The sequence below is a fragment of the Mastigoproctus giganteus genome, chromosome 7, assembly GCF_048544385.1.
Source record: "Mastigoproctus giganteus isolate SK-2022 chromosome 7, ASM4854438v1, whole genome shotgun sequence".
Taxonomy (NCBI): domain Eukaryota; kingdom Metazoa; phylum Arthropoda; class Arachnida; order Uropygi; family Thelyphonidae; genus Mastigoproctus; species Mastigoproctus giganteus.
The window spans coordinates 122,499,164-122,521,838 of NC_143581.1; the positions used below are offsets into that span (position 1 = coordinate 122,499,164).

The window sequence follows — 22,675 nt, forward strand, 5'->3', positions numbered from 1 at the left end:
GCATATGGCAGAGAAGTAAAATGCATGGGATACATACAAATTAACACATGACACAGAAGCCTATGATAGATACAAGTTGATATGCAACCAAGTTACAAAGGAGGTTAGGCAGGCGAAGGTAGATTACGAGAAATCCTTGGCAAGGGATGCAAAGAAAAACAGCAAAGAGTTCTTTACTTATGTAAACTCTAGAAGGAAGGGGATGAATCAGATTGGTCCACTTGATATTGATGGGTCAAGTGTTGATGATCCTGCTCAGGTAGCTAACAAACTAAATGAATATTTTGCATCGACATTCACACATGAGGAGTTATTCAGCGAGGGGAATGCCAGAGGTGTATTCAACTCTAGCAGTAAGCTACAGAATCTTGAAATAATTGGGAGTAAAGTGGAGGAGAAACTGTTGAAGATAAACACAAGAAAGGCACCCGGGGTGGATGGGATCTATCCAGTTATATTAAAGGAGGCAGCAAAGGAAGTAAGCAAACCCTTAGCCATAATTATGAGAGCTTCCTTGGACTCAGGGGAGGTACCCATAGACTGGAAATGTGCAAATGTGACCCCAATTCACAAAGGAGGATCAAAGGCTGACACAAGTAATTATAGACCTGTGAGCTTAACTTCTGTTCCAGGAAAATTAATGGAGGCACTGGTTAAAGAAGCACTGCAGGATCATTTAGACAAGACTTCAGTTATAGCTCAGACACAGCATGGTTTTGTTAAGGGGAAGTCTTGCCTGACCAACTTGATTGGATACTATGATGCAGTCACAAAAGAACTGGATGCAGGGAATAACTTTGATATTATATACTTGGATCTTAGAAAGGCTTTTGATACTGTTGCACATGGAAGACTGCTACACAAATTGGAGGCAAATTGCTGCTATGGATAAAGGGGTGGTTGAGGGGGAGAAGACAGAGAGTGGTAATCAATGGACACTGCTCATCATGGACTGATGTTATTAGTGGAGTCCCTCAGGGCTCAGTGTTGGGTCCATTATTGTTTTCTGTATTTATAAATGATATTGATGATGGTATATCGGGCTTAATGTCCAAGTTTGCAGACGATACAAAGGTTGGCAGGGTTGTCAAGGACACTACTGACACTATGCTGCTGCAACAGGATCTGGAAAGGTTGAGCAGATGGGCTGAGAGGTGGCAAATGAAGTTTAACATTGACAAATGTAAAGTACTACACATGGGAAACAGCAACCCCAGAGCAATGTATCAACTCTGTGGTACTACACTGACAGTGGTAGAGAATGAAAGGGACTTGGGGGTGGGTGTGCAGGCAGATATGAAATTCTCTGATCAGTGCAGATGGGCTGCAAGAGTAGCTCATGGAGTATTGTCAATGATATACAGGAATTTTTCCAGCAGGGATAAGGAGGTGATTATTCCATTGTATAAGGCAATGGTCAGGCCACACCTAGAGTACTGTATACAGGTCTGGAGGCCTCATTTCAAGAAGGATGTAGAGCTGCTGGAACGAGTACAGAGAAGGGCAACAAGATTAGTGAATGGAACAAAGGGGTGCTCTTACGAAGAAAGGCTTAAGTTTTGCAAATTACAGTGTCTGGAGACTAGGCACCAGCGAGGTGATCTGATAGAGGTGTATAAAGCCTTGAATGGTTTAAGCATGCTCAATGCTGATGGGATTCTTCCTCTAGCTCAGAAAAATCACCTGAGAGGGCATAAATTCAAATTGAGGAAAGACAGATGTAGGATAGACGTGCGGAAATTTGCCTTTAGCCAGCGGGTGGTTGGTTGGTGGAACAGACTTCCATCCCTTGTGGTGGAGGTTGATAGCCTAAATAAGTTTGAGGCTCAGCTGGACAGGTATTTTGAACGAACAGAGGGGTGAAGTGGAAGTGGGTTTTTTTTTTTTTTTTTTGGCTGATGCTGCATAAGCTTGCTTTCTTGCATCAAATGCCTCTACTAATGCTACCATCTCTTATTTGTGTTTCCAACTAAGGGCACGCACAGTGTAGTTGGCAGCAAAAAACAGCTCTGAAAATCAGACAATGAGAAGATCACATTTGTTGGAGAACTACTGTTGTACAATATACATATAAAATTCACAAAATTCTCTTGAAATCTTAGAAATTAAACTCTAAAATTTAGAAATTAATGAAATTCAAAGATTCATAAAATGATGAAATGAATTAAACAATAAATAAATGGACATAGAGGATATTCTGGCAATAAAAAGTAATAAGCACAAAGTTTTTTTTTCAAAATTTACTTGGTTTAATATTTTTTCTAATCTAACTTTTTTTTTTTTTTTTTTTTTATTTCTTATTATATTTTTGCCAGTAATTTTGCTCCAATGTTTGGCAATCAAATCAAAATTTAGGTAGGAAGTTTTAATTATTATAAAACTTTAATATATCCTTAATAGACTCAGAGCTCAAAGCTGATGAAAATTAAGTACAAGAGGACCCATACTCAAGCAGCAAACTCACTAACGAAAAAAAACCAAATACGTTCATTAAGAAATAAACCTACATCAAAATTTCCCCAAAACTAACAAATATCTGTTAACATACGTAAAATATTATTTCTCCCCTTCTGACTTGAACAAAATTTATTCTTTTTTTTTTTTTTCGGGCAATGTACCCTAAATTATAGCAAAGAATTTTTTTTTTTTTTTAAACAACACTAAAAGCACACTCACATTCTACATTTTGATGAAGAACAATGAGAATGAACATAATGATTTAAAATATTCTATGCACATATTGGTTAACCTAGCCCTTTTGATTATGACTGAGACCTAATTCATGAGAAGAATTAAATATTGTTTCTGAACTTTATCTATAGCCATAGCCCTTATTTCATTATCCTTAACAGATAGAATGAAGAGAAATAATCGAAGTAAGCAGTGAATGGAACAAAAACTTGCATTGTCAATGTAACGTATCCAGCCTTTTGCATTTTTAGTAAATAGCTGAAATATCAACCATCAGAACAATTATAGATTTCTTCCAATTCATTTATTAACATAGCACAAAAATCTAAAACAAATTGAACAGAGAATCATAATATCTCATCCCACATAACTTCTTTTTATTTGGTTCATTTCAACGAACTATGTTTCTACAAAGACATCATTTCACAGGTTTTCAATAGCATTAAATTACCATTTTCACATTTCAAATTTCCTTGAAAACAACATATTAATTGCTGTTAATACATGCAGGCAACCTGTGCCTGCATGTATTAACATGTTTTTCTGAACCTGTGGATTTATTTATTCCATTTATATAGCTGTTGGCACCTCAGTAGCCAGGTGGGCAGGAGCAGCAGTGCGTAGCACATGCTTCTTGATTAGACTGGGGTTCGAGCCGGTGACCACCAAATACGAAGGATACGGAAAGGTCAGGGAATGACCACCGCATATCCCCGGAGCAATATTGGGCTTAGTTGCTAATCCTCCTAAAAATCAAATAACAAACAAACAATATAAAGCTGAAATATCAACCATCAGAACAATTATGAATCCCTTCTAATTCATTTACTAACTTATGTGAATTTATGTTTGTATTTATGAAATATTTGTATATTTGGAATATACTGTATTTGGAAAACAAAAATTCACATTTTAAAAGCACAGAATAAATTTGACTGAAATCATACTAAAAATAAAGGCCTTACAAACTTTAAGACATGGTTTTGCGAAGAAAAAGAAAAAAAAAAAAAAACCATAAAACCTTGTAGGAATGTTTTGTTTTTGCTGTTATATCCACAGGATAAATTATCAGTTTCAGGGAAGTTTCATTAAATCACACAGATAGAAAACCAAAAATTTTTTTAAAAAAAATGGCATTTTCTCTGTCAAAGAGTCCATCTCAAAAGTTTATTTGCATAATTTACTTAAAATAAACAATCAACCATTTCCATCAATCTTAGTAAAAAGTAATTTGTACAAACAACCACTTAAGCAATTTTACCTCAAAAATATCTATAAGACAGTAATACCAGTCCACATCATTAGGATATGGTCTCTTGGTCTCAACTAATACAGCATGATTATATGCCTCTTGAATACGCTCTGCATTTAAATAAAACTTCAGTAACTTTATCCTTAACCTGACATCCTTTGGTCTGTAAGCCTTAAAAAGAGAAATAGGATAAAAATATAAAATTTAACATCATGTGAGATATATTTAAAAAAAAAAGTGTTAAGTTTTTGTTAATTAAGTTTTAAAAAAGTTTTCTTTCTGTCCTTAAAAACAGTCTATATATGGTCTGGGGATGGATTCCAGCAAGATTCCCAAAACGTTACCTTAACGTATGGGAATTTCGTTATAACTAAAACTCCTGACACAGATATTTCAACCAATAATCACAAAGTGATTGAGACTATTGTAGACATTGCCTATGCCTTTGCATCTACTCTAAAACAAGAAAAATCAATCAGAATATCAAAAGAAACAATTGCCATGACAAAAAAGGGATGAGAAATGAAGCAAAGTGGTAACATAAGAAACAAGATTGTTGTTATTTGGTTTTTAGGAGCATTAACAACTAAGGCCTATTGCTCCGGGGATATGCGGTGGTCATTTCCTGACCTTTCCGCAACCTCCGTATTTGGTGGTCACAGGCTCGAACCCCGGTCTGATCAAGAAGCGTGTGATACGCACTGCTGCTCCTGCCCACCTGGCTACAGAGGCACCTAGAGGAAGTGGAAAGATATGCTTACCATGGACAAGAAATTTCAACAGATGGAAATTGAATGGCACATAAAATTGGTATATCAAGCATTTAGAAAGCTTAATATAGTCTTCAAGATAAACTTGCCACTGTCTAAAATGAGAAATAGAAAAGTTTTTGGGGTCACAGAGAAGTATGAACTGCCAAATATTAACATTAGTTGAGACATATGATGCAAGAAAGCAAGCTTATAGAGCAATTTTGAACATAATCAAAGGAGACCGAAAAGGCCTATGACATCATTGAAAGAATAAGGCACTTAAAATGGAAATGGGCAGGCTATATATCAATAAGAACCAAGAGCAGATGGGCCAAATGAATTGTGGAATGGATACCACTTCATTCTAAATGCCCAAGAAAAGATCAAAGATGAGGTGGATCGAAGAAATTGTGAAATCTGTTGGTGGTGTACAATGGCAACCAAAAGTACAAGACCGCTGTTTCTGGAAGCATGTTGAGGCGGCTTTCATCCTGCAGCAAATCGACAATGGTCGAAGATGATAGTGATGAAATAAACTATCTTAATATTCAAGTGGTATAAGAGTGGTCATTATAGAAAAACTAGATTTCATGGAAAACCACCAAGTGATATCCTTCTCCAACTAAGAAAGTGTTAATAAAATGGCAACCTATGTAAATATATCACATGTGATATTCTTAAATCTTTTCATATTATGAAAAATTAAATATGGTTTTCAGATGATCTTCCATAATAGGTGGTAGATGACTTTCATCAACCGGTGAAATACCACCAGTTTGCTTATTGGAGGCTTGAAATGGTGAAACCCATGTTTAGTCTCTAGAGCAAAGTTTCCGGCATCCCCCTCCCCCCATACTTCTCCTTCAACTCATGCACGGTACTAAGTACTATAGGTTTTGACACCTTTCGTGTTTGGGGTTTTCATAAAAAGATAAAAAATAAAAAAATAAGCTGTTGATAACTTTAAAACAGATGTTCTTCGTGACCAAGACAAGAATATTTATAGAAAATGTTCCAAGAAATAAACAAAAGTAATAATTAACAGTTGATGAGCAAGTGGCCAACCATTACTATTGATCATGGATGCATTAAAACTTATTTTCCAAAACATTTTTATATCAGCATCAGTCTAAATACACAAGAAAACAAAAACTAAGATAGAGACAATACTTTTGAAATTACAAACAGAAATATGACTTGAATATCATACAATGCTGTTCCCTGAAAAGGACCTCTAAATTCTTAAATTTTTCCGAATTACTTTTCAAAGGAGCCATTAAGTCATGTTGGTAAGCCACTCAGAATTAACACCAAATCCTACATTAAATGTTAATTCAAGCAAAGTAGTAACAGTAGTGAAAAAGATTTATACATCAACAGCAAAAAAAAAAAAAAACCCTCTGTCCATCATAAGTATTAAGTAGTGCAAGGGGGCCATAACCAAATGACCTTTGAATTTCTTCAAACTACGGGCTTCAACTACACACAGTGGCTTGTTCAAGTAATCAACAACTCACTGGCTGAAAGAAAACTTCCTATAATATAATCTAAACCCTTTCTCTTGTAATTTGAATTTATGGCCCCTAGTTCTGGAATTCCTTATAACAGTGAAAATTCTGCCTTCGTTCACTTTATTAACCCCTCTTGGAACCTTATAAACCTCAATCAGGTCCCCAATAAGATGTCTGGTTGCCAAGTCACATAATGCCACTCTGCATGGTTTTCAAAGTTTTTAACTAATAACTGTTTTTAACTCAGTTTTTTTATGCTGATTTCAGAAATGTTATTTGTTTTTTTTCTATTACATACCGTTTTTTTCTCAAATCACTTAAGCAATGTCATGAGTTGTATTATGTATTAAGTTAGGAGTAAATGTTGGGAATTTATAAACTAAATCTTCACATGTTGGCAACACTGCCATCAGTCATTCATTTCTTAACCTTGAGAGCTCCATGCAGCACTTTTGTTTGTTTGTTTGTTATTTGGTTTTCAGGAGCATTAGCAACTAAGGCCATATTGCTCCAGGGATATGCAGCGGTCATTCCCTGACCTTTCCGCATCCTCCGTATTTGGTGGTCACAGGCTCAAACCCCGGTCTAATCAAGAAGTGTGCGCTATGCACTCCATGCAACAGTGTTTATCAGAGTGAGCTCAGTATATTTTTCAGGTTATCATATCAAACTTGTGCTGAAAAGAGAGTAAAATGTCTTCATGCAAGTGTTTGAACAATCTGAATTTATTTTATTATATTGCAGAATATAACATAGACCTCAAGCAAAAACAAGATATTACAGAATTTGTAAAAAATGTGTATTGTGCTTATTTGGGATTAAAACTTCATGACCAAGACACAATGGACAGCACAAAGTTGTCTGGACCTGTGATGAAGCACTGAGATTGTGGAAAAATGGTGAAAAGAAGGCTATGCCATTTAAATTTCAATGATTTGGCACAAGCCTAAAAAAAACTATGTGATGACTGTTATCATATTAACTTTTGCTTAGTTAATTTAGAGGGGTACAATGCAAGCAGTAAAAAAGACATTGTATATCCTTATATTCCATATGTCATTAGACCAATCCCACATGGAGATAACCTGCCGATTCCATGCCCTCCACTTATGTCTCTCTCTCTCTCTCTCTCTCTCTCTCTCTCTCTCTCTCTCTCTCTCCCTCCCTCCCTCCCTCCCTCCCTCCTGCTCCGTGGTTCCAGCAGCAAAGAGTGCTGAAAGTAACGCTTCTGAAGATGAAACTGAAGTCTACAACACCTGGAGACACTGAGTCCAGCCCACAACTGTTTTCACAGAATAAACTCAGTGATCTGATAAGAGATTTAAATTTACCAAAGGAATCTGCACAACTCCTTGGTTCCAGACTTAAGTCAAAAAATCTTCTAGCACATGGGACATTTTTCTAATAGTAGACACAGACAATGAGAACTAGTCTCCTACTATTCTGAGATGATTCCATAGTTTTTTGCAGTAATATGAATGACTTAATGAACTATTTCTCTTTTCATTGCCTCAACAAAGAGGAGTCTCAAAGGTGTGTTACTTTGCCTTTGAAAATACTGGAATTGACCCATATTTATAGAAATGAATGGTAAAAATGGTAAAAAGAATGCTATGCCATTCCAGTAGCAGTGCATTTGAAAGAAATACATGAGAACTTGTTAATAAATATTAAGTATGAAGAACATGGTAGTTGGTCTGTGCTGACTTTAAAGTGACATGCATGTTACTTAGATAGCAATCTGGCTACACAAAAATGCCTTGTTTTTTTTGTGTGAGTGGGACAGTTGGGCACAGAGAAAGCACTGGGATGTCAAGGTCTGGCCGGAGAGGGCCAGTTTGTGGCCTGGATCAAAGAAAGTTAGTAAACCACTGGTAGACCCCAAACTGTCCTCTTTTCACCCATGCACAACAAACTGGGTTTAACAAAAGTCTGTGACAGCTTTACACAAGAAGGTCCTTGCTAAAACTACCTTTATACTAAATTACCTTCAATCACCAAGCTAAAACAAGGTATTTTTGCTGAACTTCAAATTCGCAAACTGGTGAGGCATAGAGATTTTGAGAGAACTATGAATAAAAGAGAAAAAAAAGCATGGATTAACTTCAGATCTATTGTTGAGAACTTCTTAAGGAACAACAAGGATCCAGACTACAAGAATATAGTTAAAAATATGTTAGCAAACTTCAAGAAGCTAGGCTGCAACACACGTGTCAAGGTACATTTTTTACACTCCCAAGTCGACTACTTCCCAGAAAATCTTGAAAGTGTTGGTGAAGAACAGGGTGAGAGGTTGCACCAGGACATTAAAAACATGGAGATGCCATAGGAAGTGGAATGTCAACATGATGGCTGACTATCGTTGGATGTTGAAGAAGGAGAATGTACAGTAAAAGGAATTGCAAGAAAATCAAAGAAACAAAAATTTGACCCATCATAGATCAGTTTTTAAAGTGAGTGTTAAGTGGAATTTTTCTTACCGCACTGTTCTTTTTAATAGTGTTTTCAACATATATTTAAATATAAAAGACTGGTAAAAGTCGCATTTTATTACCATTTTAGCAAGTTATTATTACCACTTTGAAGGTACTGCATGCAAGCCTGGAAGCCTCATTTTAGGAAGGATGTGGATCTGCCAAAACAGAAATGGGGTTGTTGTAGTTGTTGTTTGAGAGCTATTGGTGCAAGAGCAGCTTAGGCAATAATGAGCCTAGTCTAGGTTAGAGAATTTCATATTTCAAAATTTTTCATTATGTTGTTCAGAAGGAAGCCAAGATTTTATTTTATAATTACGTAGCTTTTTCGTAAATGTTATACTATTAATTTTTATGTTTTGGTAGTATCCGATTAACTTAAGGAAAAAGAAAACGTCGGTAATATTTGGCCGGTTATCTAAAATTGTTTTGAGCATTAGGTTGTTTTGTGCATTAATGGTTGTTTGAAAGGCTCTTATACGTTCTGAATTAAATCTTGGACAGTTCACCATGAAGTGATGTACAATGAGTGGAAACTTGACAGTTTTGGCATTGAGGAGGGTCTTCACCTCTGAGTAGGTAAGAATGAGTCATATGGGTTATGCCCGATTCGCAATCGAGTAAGGATCACTTCTTCGTGTCTGTTGGATCGACAACTAGTAGTCCATGGTCGGAGTGTTTAATTACATGAAGTTTGTTGTTATTTTGGTCCTTCCAGTGTTGTTGCCATTGTTTTAAACTGCTTTGGTGGATTAAGGACTTGTAATCGGTATATGGTATTGAGCGGAAGGCATAGTAAGAGGTTGCAGCTTCTCTTGCCGCTTTATCTGCTCTTTCATTTTCAGTTATTCCTGTGTGGCCTGGAATCCAGCAAAATCTGATCTTGTGATTATTTTGTAATAGCTTTGATACTGAATATTGGACCTGTTGTAAAACTGGGTGTGCTTTAGTATTGGCATTCTGCAAGGCAATGACAGAGTAAAGCGAGTCAGTGAAAATTATGCTGTCTGCTATCTGTTCATGTTTAATTTTGTTTATGGCCATCAAAATGGCTTGTAATTCCGCTGTAAAGATGCTGCATTCTTTTGGGAGTTGTTGGATGAGAGTACAGTATTCAGAGTGAATCGCAGCTCCTACACAAGTGTGTGTGTGTGTGTGTGTGTGTGTGTGTGTGTGTGTGTGTGTGTGTGTGTGTGTGTGTGTGGTATGGGTGTTTATTGGCGCATTAGCTGCTATGGCTATAGTGCGCCTATTCTTAGGAATATTAAAAAATAATCCAGTTTAAATTAGTTTCAGTTCTGTAGCTTATTTATAAAAGATGATACACTCCGATTTGTTTTAAAAAGCAGAAAAGTTTGTTAACATTTGCATCCTCTCCAATGATATGATGTAATGTCAATGTTTCTGAATGATTATCCATATTTTGAAGTATTGCATCTCGATGTTGTTGATACTGCGGACAGTCAATCAGAATGTGTTTGACTGTTAGATGTTCTAAGCAGTGTGGACATTGAGGAGGATCATCGCCCATTAGTAGGTGGAGGTGAGTCAGATGGTTGTGTCCTATTCTCATTCGTGTGAGTACCACTTCTTCCCGCCGCACTGTCTGATTGCTGGAATGCCAGAACTTTGGGTTTTGTTTCAGCTGGAAAAGTTTGTTATTCGTTTGGTTATGCCATAATTCTGTCCACTGTGCATGGCATGCTGCTTGAATTAAGGTATTATAATCGGGCGCTGGAATAGGGACAGAAGTTAGGTCTGAATTTGGACTTTTGGCAGATATATCAGCCACTTCATTCCCTTTTATGCCTGAATGTGCTGGAATCCAGCAAAACTTCACTAGTTGTTGACGATCATAAATCTGCAATAACAAACTCCTGATTTTCATTACAATATGGTGATTCTTTTGAGATGTATTCTGCATTGCTTTGATTGAGCTGAGAGAGTCAGTATAAACTATATATTTTGCAGATGGATGTAAATTCAAATTTTCTAGAGATAACTGTATTGCATACAGTTCTACTGAAAAGTTGCTATATTCAGGTGGAAGAGAAGCTGATATGATAGCAGAGGGAAACACTGCTGCTGCTCCAACAGTTGACAGAGATTTGGAACCATCCGTATATATCGGTAAGAAGTCGGCATAGGTTTGAATATGGCTAGCATGGAGTTGTTGCACAGTCACTGCCGGTAGGCAATTCTTTCCCCATTGAAGGAAATAGGTATCAGAGGTCAGTTGAGGAAAGGTGGTCCATGGTGGATGAGAGTAATTCTTTATCTGTTGCCTATTGTGGAGAGGAACATTCCAGTTCTGCGATATTTCAAGGAGCCGTAGGCCAGCCGGTTGGATTTTACTTGGTTTATTTCTATGGAGATTAACTAGTGGTTGATTAAAAAGGTATGGCTGAATAGGATGCAAAGGGCAAGTCTGTATTTTGGCTGCATATTTAAGTAGTAACATTTTTCTACAAAGATGCAAAGGGGGCTCATTAGCTTCAATGTATAGACTCTGAGTTGGAGATGTCCTGTATGCATCAATTGCAATCCGCAATGCATTATGTTGAATAGGATCCAGCCAGCGTAGCACACTCCTTCGGGCAGAATCATAAACTGGAGCACCATAGTCTAAACGGGATCTAATCAGTGCTCTATATAAGAGCAGCAAAGTTGTACGATCTGCTCCCCAAGAGAGGGCAGATAAAGCTCTTAGCATGTTGATCTTTTTAAGACAGGCAGTACGTATTAATTTAACATGATCTAAGAAGTTGAGCTTACTGTCCAGGATTAGTCCCAAGAATTTCATATTGCTGGCAATCGGAATGGTGGAATTTGAAATCCGAAGTTCAGGATCTGCATGCAATTAGCGTTGACAGCAAAAGTGAATCGCAACTGTTTTCTGTGGGGAAAGACGATATCCATTGAGCTCAGCCTACTTTTGAACTTTATTGAGGGACATCTGCAATTGCCTTTCGATAGATCTCATGTTCTGAGAATGGCAAGAAATTAGCATTAGCATTAGTAGAGGCATTTGATGCAAGAAAGCAAGCTTATGCAGCATCAGCCAAAAAAAAAAAAAAAAAAAAAAAACCACTTCCACTTCACCCCTCTGTTCATTCAAAATACCTGTCCAGCTGAGCCTTAAACTTATTTAGGCTATCAACCTCCACCACAAGGGATGGAAGTCTGTTCCACCAACCAACCACCCGCTGGCTAAAGGCAAATTTCCGCACGTCTATCCTACATCTGTCTTTCCTCAATTTGAATTTATGCCCTCTCAGGTGATTTTTCTGAGCTAGAGGAAGAATCCCATCAGCATTGAGCATGCTTAAACCATTCAAGGCTTTATACACCTCTATCAGATCACCTCGCTGGTGCCTAGTCTCCAGACACTGTAATTTGCAAAACTCAAGCCTTTCTTCGTAAGAGCACCCCTTTGTTCCATTCACTAATCTTGTTGCCCTTCTCTGTACTTGTTCCAGCAGCTCTACATCCTTCTTGAAATGAGGCCTCCAGACCTGTATACAGTACTCTAGGTGTGGCCTGACCATTGCCTTATAGAATGGAATAATCACCTCCTTATCTCTGCTGGAAAAATTCCTGTATATCATTGACAACACTCCATGAGCTACTCTTGCAGCCCGTCTGCACTGCTCAGAGAACTTCATATCTGCCTGCACAACCACCCCCAAGTCCCTTTCATTCTCTACCACTGTCAGTGTTGTACCACAGAGTTGATACGTTGCTCTGGGGTTGCTGTTTCCCATGTGTAGTACTTTACATTTGTCAATGTTAAACTTCATTTGCCACCTCTCAGCCCATCTGCTCAACCTTTCCAGATCCTGTTGCAGCAGCATAGTGTCAGTAGTGTCCTTGACAACCCTGCCAACCTTTGTATCGTCTGCAAACTTGGACATTAAGACCGATATACCATCATCAATATCATTTATAAATACAGAAAACAATAATGGACCCAACACTGAGCCCTGAGGGACTCCACTAATAACATCAGTCCACGATGAGCAGTGTCCATTGATTACCACTCTCTGTCTTCTCCCCCTCAACCACCCCTTTATCCATAGCAGCAATTTGCCTCCAATGTCACCCTGCTCCAATTTGTGTAGCAGTCTTCCATGTGCAACAGTATCAAAAGCCTTTCTAAGATCCAAGTATATAATATCAAAGTTATTCCCTGCATCCAGTTCTTTTGTGACTGCATCATAGTATCCAATCAAGTTGGTCAGGCCAGACTTCCCCTTAACAAAACCATGCTGTGTCTGAGCTATAACTGAAGTCTTGTCTAAATGATCCTGCAGTGCTTCTTTAACCAGTGCCTCCATTAATTTTCCTGGAACAGAAGTTAAGCTCACAGGTCTATAATTACTTGTGTCAGCCTTTGATCCTCCTTTGTGAAGTGGGGTCACATTTGCACATTTCCAGTCTATGGGTACCTCCCCTGAGTCCAAGGAAGCTCTCATAATTATGGCTAAGGGTTTGCTTACTTCCTTTGCTGCCTCCTTTAATATAACTGGATAGATCCCATCCACCCCGGGTGCCTTTCTTGTGTTTATCTTCAACAGTTTCTCCTCCACTTTACTCCCAGTTATTTCAAGATTCTGTAGCTTACTGCTAGAGTTGAATACACCTCTGGCATTCCCCTCGCTGAATAACTCCTCATGTGTGAATGTCGATGCAAAATATTCATTTAGTTTGTTAGCTACCTGAGCAGGATCATCAACACTTGACCCATCAATATCAAGTGGACCAATCTGATTCATCCCTTTCCTTCTAGAGTTTACATAAGTAAAGAACTCTTTGCTGTTTTTCTTTGCATCCCTTGCCAAGGATTTCTCGTAATCTGCCTTCGCCTGCCTAACCTCCTTTGTAACTTGGTTACAGATCAACTTGTATCTATCATAGGCTTCTGTGTCACGTGTTAATTTGTATGTATCCCATGCATTTTTCTTCTCTGCCATATGCCTCATTAGTTCATCTGACATCCATTTTGGCCTAAACCTTGAACAATATTTCTTAGTTGGTATGTTTCTCGCTAATCCTTGTTCAGTATGTATTATGCGCTTGCCATGGAAGGATTCATCGTTTGCTTTTAATTTATATGCTTATAAATTGAATAAATTTATCAATTTATAAATTGATATGCTTACAAAAGTGATAAATCTACCATTTTGCAATGTAAAACAGATTTTTTTCGAGTGTGTTAACGGAAGAAAGTGACTTTATTGTGGACAAGTTCTTTCTAACCTGTACAAAAATATGGCTACGAATAACACGGGAAATATGAAAAGTTAAAAAGAAGGTGATGATATTAGCGAATAAAACTGAGTTATTAGATAAAATTTCTAATGGTGAAAGTGTCTCCTCAGTGGCAAAACATTATAAAATCAGTCAACGGTACGATCAATCAAAAAATCGGAAGAAAAAATCTGCCGTAGTGTCCGTGAAAACGCGCTAATTGCTTCAAAAATTTGCTCTGTAACTCGTGATGTTAAATTAGAAAAAATGGGAAAGGCTTTAAATCTGTAGATAGAAGACTGAACTCACGATAAAATTCCGTTAAGTTCACTCATCATTCATGAAAAGGCAAAACTCCTTTATCAACACTTTAGCGAAGCTGGTGATAGCACTGGCGGGATAAGTTTTTTAGCTAGCAAAGGCGCTGGTTTGAAATTTCTAATAAATATTACATTTAATATTAAATTGTTTCTTATTTTCATTTCGATGCCATATGCTTGCATTTCACTATGTACTCTTTATGTACATAGTCATATTATGAAGGTACATATAATACATGCATAGACAAAATTTCAGACTAGTTTTTCTTATATATTTCATACTTTGGAATGGAACCCCTTTATTACCATGGGAGCCATAACTCAGTATTCGCGTTTTCGGTATTCGCGGGGTTTACTGTATTTAGGAAGTTGTCCACGTAATCCAAGGTGGTATAGGTTTTGAATTATTCCATAATGCCATGCAGTATCGTAAGCTTTTTCTATATCGAAACAAATCATTACGTGATGATCTTTTCGGATAAAGGCATTCCGTACACTGTTTTCTAATTTGATAAGTAAATCTAGTGTTGATCGATTTTTCCTGAAACCATGCTGTGCTGGATTGAGAAGGTTATTTCTGTTCAAAAACCATGTTAAACGAGCATTGATAATTTTCTGTATAACTTTTCACAGGCAACTGGTTAGAGCAATTGGACGGTAGTTGCGTGGGTCAGAGAGGTCTTTCCCTGGTTTTGGGAAAGCAAGAATTATTGCATGATACCAACTGTCTGGAAATTGGTTTTCTAGGAAGATTCTGTTATATAGTTCTAGTAATGCTATTTGGGATTGATCATCGAGTTGCTTTAACATCATATAGTGGATTTGGTCTGGTCCTACAGCACTTTGCTTTGTCTGTGATAGAGCGTGTTTCAATTCACAGAATGTTAAAAGGTAGGTTGTACTCTTCATTATTTCTTGTGGAAAAATTCAGTTTATGTCTTTCTATTCTTGCCTTGTATATTTGAAAAATGGGAGTATATGAAGTGGTCGCTGATATTCTGGCAAAGGTTTCGCCCAGTGCATTAGATATTTCTGACGACTCTGCAGTGACTTGTCCATTCCAGTTTAGGATCAGAGTTGGAGTAATCTGGTATCTGCCACTCATTTTGTTAATTTTATTCCAGACAGTTTTAGATGGTGTGGAACTTGTTAATGTAGATGCAAATTTTATCCAGGATGCTTTCCTACTAGCCCGCCTAATATATCTGGCTCTTGCCCGTGCCTTCTTGAACAATATGAGGTTCTCTAAAGTTGGATATCTTCGAAAAGTATTCCAGGTTTTGTTTCGCTTTTTCTTAACCTGCGCACATTCTGCATTCCACCATGATTTTGGATGTGTTGGAAAGTGAGACGATGTTTTTGGGATAGAGTGTTCAGCAGCTTGAATTATTTTATTTGTTATATATTGTACTGCTGCATCTAACGGTTTTTGCTTGATAGTATCAACATTTAGTTTTGCTAATGATTTATAAGTTTCCCAATCTGCTTCATTTATTTTCCATCTGGGAGTTTTGCGTGACTTGCATGTGGTTCCTAATGCCATGGTGATGATTATTGGATAGTGATCACTGCTGAGAGGATCACTGTGCACTGACCAATCAAGTATTGGAGAACATACAGACAGGTCTATAGCGGTAGTATTTCCTGATGGAAGGTGTGTATAAGTATGTGTGCCGTTGTTCAACAAAGTTAAATCATTCTCGTCTATCCATTTTTCAATTTGTTTTCCTCTCCGATCTGTGGTTGTGTTACCTCACACAGGGCTATGGCCGTTGAAGTCGCCTAGTATACAGAAGGGGGTAGGTAACTGCCTTACTATGTCTTCTAAGTCCTGTTGTAATAAATTTTGGTTTGTTGGAACATAAATTGTTATTATTGTTATGAGGGATCTAATGGCTATGCGTACTGCAATCGCTTCAAGGGTTGTGTTTAGCAGGACAATCTGGGAAGGAATGCGAGAATTTATTAGTATTGCCACACCACCACGGGTTGTGCCGCCTGTTGATATGCTGTATAGTTCTTTATTAAGGTAGAGTCTGGTCTGAGGTAGGTTTCTTGTAAGCAAAGACATAACGGTGCATACTGTGCAATCAGATCATATATATCACCTATGTTAGTGCGGAGTCCTCTACAATTCCACTGGATTATGGTTTTCATAATCCAGAGGTTTTTGGACTGTTTCCTAGATGCTGTTTTAATCTAGTTTGGTTTTGGTTTTTCCTTTGGTTTTGGTTTTTCCTTTTTGGGGAAATATGGTTTTCCGGTGTCCATCTCTTCTTCCGCGAAAAACTCTAATACTGATTCATCTGCTTGGTTGGTCGCTTCTGTCTCCATTTGTTCAGTTGACTTATGACATTACGTTTTCCTTGAGGGGCTTTCGTTTCTGAGTATTTTACATCAGGAGGTACAGAAAGTGGTGTGTTGGTGAGTTTCTCTTGATGTTTTGGCTGGGATATTGTAAGTAGTGCTCGTGCCCAGTCTGAGATGGATTTCTTTGGAGGAATTGTAAAATCTGTTTGGGTTTCTATTGTATGCCGATTCGTTATGACCTGTGCATAGGAAGGTCTGTTTAAGATATTCGGGTGTATAGTTCTCTTAACTTCTTGGTATGTGACAGAATGTTCCACTTTATACCGCTGAATCTGCTTTTCTCTTTTCCAATATTCACAATTCTTGGAATAGGCGAAATGGTTTCCCTTGCAGTTTGGACATTTCGGTTTCTCAGATGAACAGTTCTGATTGCTGTGCTCTTGGGACCCACAGTTGGAACAGATAGCTACACCACGGCATGCCATTTGTGAATGACCATATTTTTGGCATTTAAAGCAGCGGAGAGGATTCGGAATGTATGGTCTGATGTTACAATTTAGATATCCAGCCTTCACAGATGTAGGTGGTTTAGGAGTGTTAAACGTCAGTATGATATTTCTGGTTGGGATAAGTGTCCCATCTCTTGTAATTTTAATCCTTCTCACAGCTATAACACCTTGATTTTCAAGTTCATTTTTAATTTCTTCTTCAGAGATGCTGATAAGGTCCCGCTCAGAAATTACTCTTTTCGATGTATTTAGTGTATTATGGGGAGAGACCATTACTGGGATACCACCAAATGTTTTCATTTGAAGCAGTCTTTCTGCATGTTTGGTATTTGCTGTCTCGACTAGAATGTCGCCTGATTTTAGTTGCTTAAAATTTTTTGGTGTTCCAGCCACACTTTCTAAACATTTCTGGATGACGAATGGCAACAGTTTTCCTAATGGCTGTTCTGTCGTAGAATTAAAGACAATAAAGGTAGGTGCATTAAGCGATGTTATTTCCTTTTTTTGCGTTTTGGTTGCAATAGTCTCGTTGTTCTCATTTTTCCGACTCAAAGGAGTCGGATCTTTGGGATTCGTGGTAATGTTTGAGGTCATTCATGTTTGCTCCTTTTGGCCCTGGGAGTGAGAGCTTTTCCTCCCAGGTTTCCGGCCCCACCACAGGGAGGCAGGAGCGGTGCCACCCAGTGACCAAGCGGAAGTAGATTAATGGTTAGTAGGACTAGAATATAAATAAAAGAAAGGTGACTTTCCTTTCTTAGGAACCTTTGCACTGATACTTTTCAGCAACTATATATATTTACAGCAGAGAATTAACTTTAAACTCTTGATATATCTAGACCAATTACTAGACAGAATGAACACACAACGTGATTATGTTTTGTGGGGTTTTTTTTTGTTTTGGTTTTTTTTGCTGATGCTGTATAAGCCTCCTTCCTTGCAACATTTACCCCATACTAATAGAGATATATAACAAACAAAAATTCTTAACACACAACTAACTGTTTTCTTTAATAGAAAAATTAATTTTTGTTTTTGTTCACTTTTTCCATATAGTTGCACTTCCACCATACCATTGCATTCTTATTAGTTAAAAAAAAAAAAAAAAAACAGCAAAAAAAAAAATGCTACTGAAAAAACAATTTTAAACATCTTACCAGTTCAGTTTCTATAAGTTCTTCCAATTCCTGCATACTGGGCTCACCTTCTGCGTTTACTAAACACTCCTAAAAGCATAATTATATTTGCTAGATTACAATACAAATACATATAATTTTTGTCTTTCAACTCATAACAATTTAAATCTTGAATTAGGCATAAAACGGGCCCTAATTCTGTAATATATATATTCTTATTTTTTTAATAAAATTAAAAGATATGATAAAAATGATATGACTCTTTCCTATCTGTTACAAACTACAAACACACACAGAGCAAAGCAAAAACATACACTGAGTTAGCTTTGCTTTACAGTAACACTTACCTAAACCCTCATGGGGCCACTTTTATCCAGTTGACCTCTGAATTTATTCAAACTGTCAGCCTCAACTACTTGCGACAGCAATTTGTTCTAGCAATCAACAACTTGCTGGCTAAAAGAAAACTTCCTACAATCTACTCTAAACCTCAACCCAGGTAATTTGAATTTATGGCCCAAAGTTCTGGAATTCTTTATAACTGTGAAAATTCCACCTTCATTCATTTTACTAATCCTCACAAAGCCTTATAAACCTCAATCAGGTTTCCCCTCTCAGGTGCCTGGTTGCCAAGCTCTGTAGCCCACATAAGTAAAGTCTTTCCCCATATGATCGACCTTTTGCCCATCTCCATGCAAGTTTCCCATCTTTGGACCCTTACAAGAAGCTCAATGTCTTTTTTCAGATAAGTTTTCAGATTTCTGCATACTTGAATACAGTATTCCAAGTGTAGTTTTACAATTGCCTTGTACAGTGGGATTATGATCACCCTATCTCTGCAGGATAACATTAGATAAATCATCGATAGGCCATGGGCTTTCCTGGCTGGCTGTTTACACTGTTCAGAAAATTTCGTATCTGATCGTATTGTAACTCCCAGATCCCTTTCTTTCCCCTACTGTTTTTAATTCAACCCCACAAAGTGTATAATTTATTTTGGGGTTTCTATTCACTAAGTGTAAGACATTGCATTTGGCTGCATTAAAACATAGCTGCCACTTACTGACCATTCTTGCAGCCTGTTCAAGTCATCCTGAAGTAGTGCTGCTTGGCAATGATCATTAACAACTCTACCAATCTTTTCATCATCTGCAAATTTTAACATTAGGCCTTCTATCCCTTCATCAATGTCATTTAACAGCAAAGAGTTCTTTACTAACAGCAAAGAGTTCTTTACTTATGTAAACTCTAGAAGGAAGGGGATGAATCAGATTGGTCCACTTGATATTGATGGGTCAAGTGTTGATGATCCTGCTCAGGTAGCTAACAAACTAAATGAATATTTTGCATCGACATTCACACATGAGGAGTTATTCAGCGAGGGGAATGCCAGAGGTGTATTCAACTCTAGCAGTAAGCTACAGAATCTTAAAATAACTGGGAGTAAAGTGGAAGAGAAACTGTTGAAGATAAACACAAGAAAGGCACCCGGGGTGGATGGGATCTATCCAGTTATATTAAAGGAGGCAGCAAAGGAAGTAAGCACACCCTTAGCCATAATTATGAGAGCTTCCTTGGACTCAGGGGAGGTACCCATAGACTGGAAATGTGCAAATGTGACCCCAATTCACAAAGGAGGATCAAAGGCTGACACAAGTAATTATAGACCTGTGAGCTTAACTTCTGTTCCAGGAAAATTAATGGAGGCACTGGTTAAAGAAGCACTGCAGGATCATTTAGACAAGACTTCAGTTATAGCTCGGACACAGCATGGCTTTGTTAAGGGGAAGTCTTGCCTGACCAATTTGATTGGATACTATGATGCAGTCACAAAAGAACTGGATGCAGGGAATAACTTTGATATTATATACTTGGATCTTAGAAAAGCTTTTGATACTGTTGCACATGGAAGACTGCTACACAAATTGGAGCAGTGTGGCATTGGAGGCAAATTGCTGCTATGGATAAAGGGGTGGTTGAGGGGGAGAAGACAGAGAGTGGTAATCAATGGACACTGCTCATCGTGGACTGATGTTATTAGTGGAGTCCCTCAGGGCTCAGTGTTGGGTCCATTATTGTTTTCTGTATTTATAAATGATATTGATGATGGTATATCGGGCTTAATGTCCAAGTTTGCAGACGATACAAAGGTTGGCAGGGTTGTCAAGGACACTACTGACACTATGCTGCTGCAACAGGATCTGGAAAGGTTGAGCAGATGGGCTGAGAGGTGGCAAATGAAGTTTAACATTGACAAATGTAAAGTACTACACATGGGAAACAGCAACCCCAGAGCAACGTATCAACTCTGTGGTACTACACTGACAGTGGTAGAGAATGAAAGGGACTTGGGGGTGGTTGTGCAGGCAGATATGAAGTTCTCTGAGCAGTGCAGACGGGCTGCAAGAGTAGCTCATGGAGTATTGTCAATGATATACAGGACTTTTTCCAGCAGGGATAAGGAAGTGATTATTCCCTTGTATAAGGCAATGGTCAGGCCACACCTAGAGTACTGTATACAGGTCTGGAGGCCTCATTTCAAGAAGGATGTAGAGCTGCTGGAACGAGTACAGAAGGGCAACAAGATTAGTGAATGGAACAAAGGGGTGCTCTTACGAAGAAAGGCTTAAGTTTTGCAAATTACAGTGTCTGGAGACTAGGCACCAGCGAGGTGATCTGATAGAGGTGTATAAAGCCATGAATGGTTTAAGCATGCTCGATGCTGATGGGATTCTTCCTCTAGCTCAGAAAAATCACCTGAGAGGGCATAAATTCAAATTGAGGAAAGACAGATGTAGGATAGACGTGCGGAAATTTGCCTTTAGCCAGCGGGTGGTTGGTTGCTGGAACAGACTTCCATCCCTTGTGGTGAAGGTTGATAGCCTAAATAAGTTTAAGGCTCAGCTGGACAGGTATTTTGAACGAACAGAGGGGTGAAGTGGAAGTGGGTTTTTTTTTTTTTTTTTTTTTTTGGCTGATGCTGCATAAGCTTGCTTTCTTGCATCAAATGCCTCTACTAATGCTAATGCTAATTTATGAAACAACAGTGGACCAAGAACCAATCATCTCTCATCTCCCAGAATGGCATCTCTCATCCTTGAGAGATGCCACTCCTGATGTAAGAACAATCTGAAGAATATCGATTAATCACAACCTGATGCCTACTGCTTTGCAGCCACCCAGCAATCTATCTTAGAATCTTGGCAATAATACCAACATGTTCCAGCTTATACAGTAACTTCTCAAGAGGGACCGAGTCAAATGCTTTGCTAAAATGCAAACAAATCCAAATAGTAAATTTTAACAATGGTTATGACAAAAACCACCTTGAACACTTCGTCAGAGGGTATCGTGACTCATACAGAAATAGTCTATGGCAATTTCTGGGTGAATCATGATTTCATCACTTGCTAAACCTGTGGCTTGTTTGTTTCGGGATTTATTAGGTGCATCGGCAACTATGGCCATAGTGTGCCGCTAAACCTGTGGCATGTACTCAAAGTATGACATAGTGGATAATCATAGCTCACCTGGAGATCCTTTTGTTTGTCACCAATGTATAGCATGTACCAATCTAAAGTTAAAATTTGGTGCATTGCTAGAAGAATCTGAGTCAGTGAAAAAATGAGTGTTTGCCCTCGGGGAAAAATGTAACTGGGAGCTCATCAGGGACTCGAGACTAGTAACCTGCCAAGTGATGCACTCGCGATTCGGGCCACAGAACAGAATAACCAAGTGCAAACTGCTCTGTTTCAAAAAGGCTTAGTTCTATTACGAGACTCCGTTGTCAGGGAAACGGGAAATATTTTTTTGTAATAAGGATACGGGGACCAGAACCAGGGTACGTCTGCCTTGAGCAACAATTAATCATGTCACCAACAGACTGTCAGATTTTAAAGGGAGTAAAGAGAATATTACTATTTGTGTGGGGACTAATGATATTATGCACACACGATCTGACAATTTTTTAGACAAATATAGGACCATGCTGAAGAAATGTCGCGAGTTAGATCAGAATGCATATGTGCCTGCAATTCAGCCCAGGCACATTGGGAGAGATTATATGCTGAAAGCCTTGTGAATTAACTCAAGACTTGAAGAAATCTGCAAGGCTTTTGGGGGAAATTTTTATCAGCTTGGCCTGCACTTGCAGGTAGAAGGAACCTGTTTTGTAGAAACGGGATACATTTAAACAAAGTGTTTTTGCCAGTATTACTAAGGATACCTTAAGAGTTCAGAGAAATTACTAGTTTGGGGGAACAAGGGTAATATAGATACATGTTTATCTGATGATATTGGTTAAATTAACGATTGCATAAACTTCAAGAGCTCTTGTTTGTTACTGCAACATATCATATTAGCTGTTCCTAAGGGCAAAAACATTTCAAATGAGCAGATAGCTAATGCCAGGGAAGCAAGCTTAAATAATTTTAAAGAGTGTGTCAGGGTAGTTAACTACATAAGAACACTGTC

General features: G+C 38.1%; 1 protein-coding gene across 2 annotated transcripts in view; it reads right to left on the reverse strand.

The window, feature by feature from the left end:
• LOC150083174 (E3 SUMO-protein ligase RanBP2-like) overlaps window positions 1-22,675 on the reverse strand; it is a 621,501-nt gene that overhangs the window by 518,008 nt on the left and 80,818 nt on the right. For both annotated transcript variants that reach the window (XM_090377889.1, XM_090377888.1), the window contains exons 7-8: window positions 18,224-18,292; window positions 3,953-4,114 (exon numbers count right to left, since the gene is read on the reverse strand). In XM_090377889.1, coding sequence (XP_090234015.1) covers window positions 3,953-4,114; window positions 18,224-18,292 — 231 coding nt within the window. The remainder of the gene's footprint in view (window positions 1-3,952; window positions 4,115-18,223; window positions 18,293-22,675) is intronic.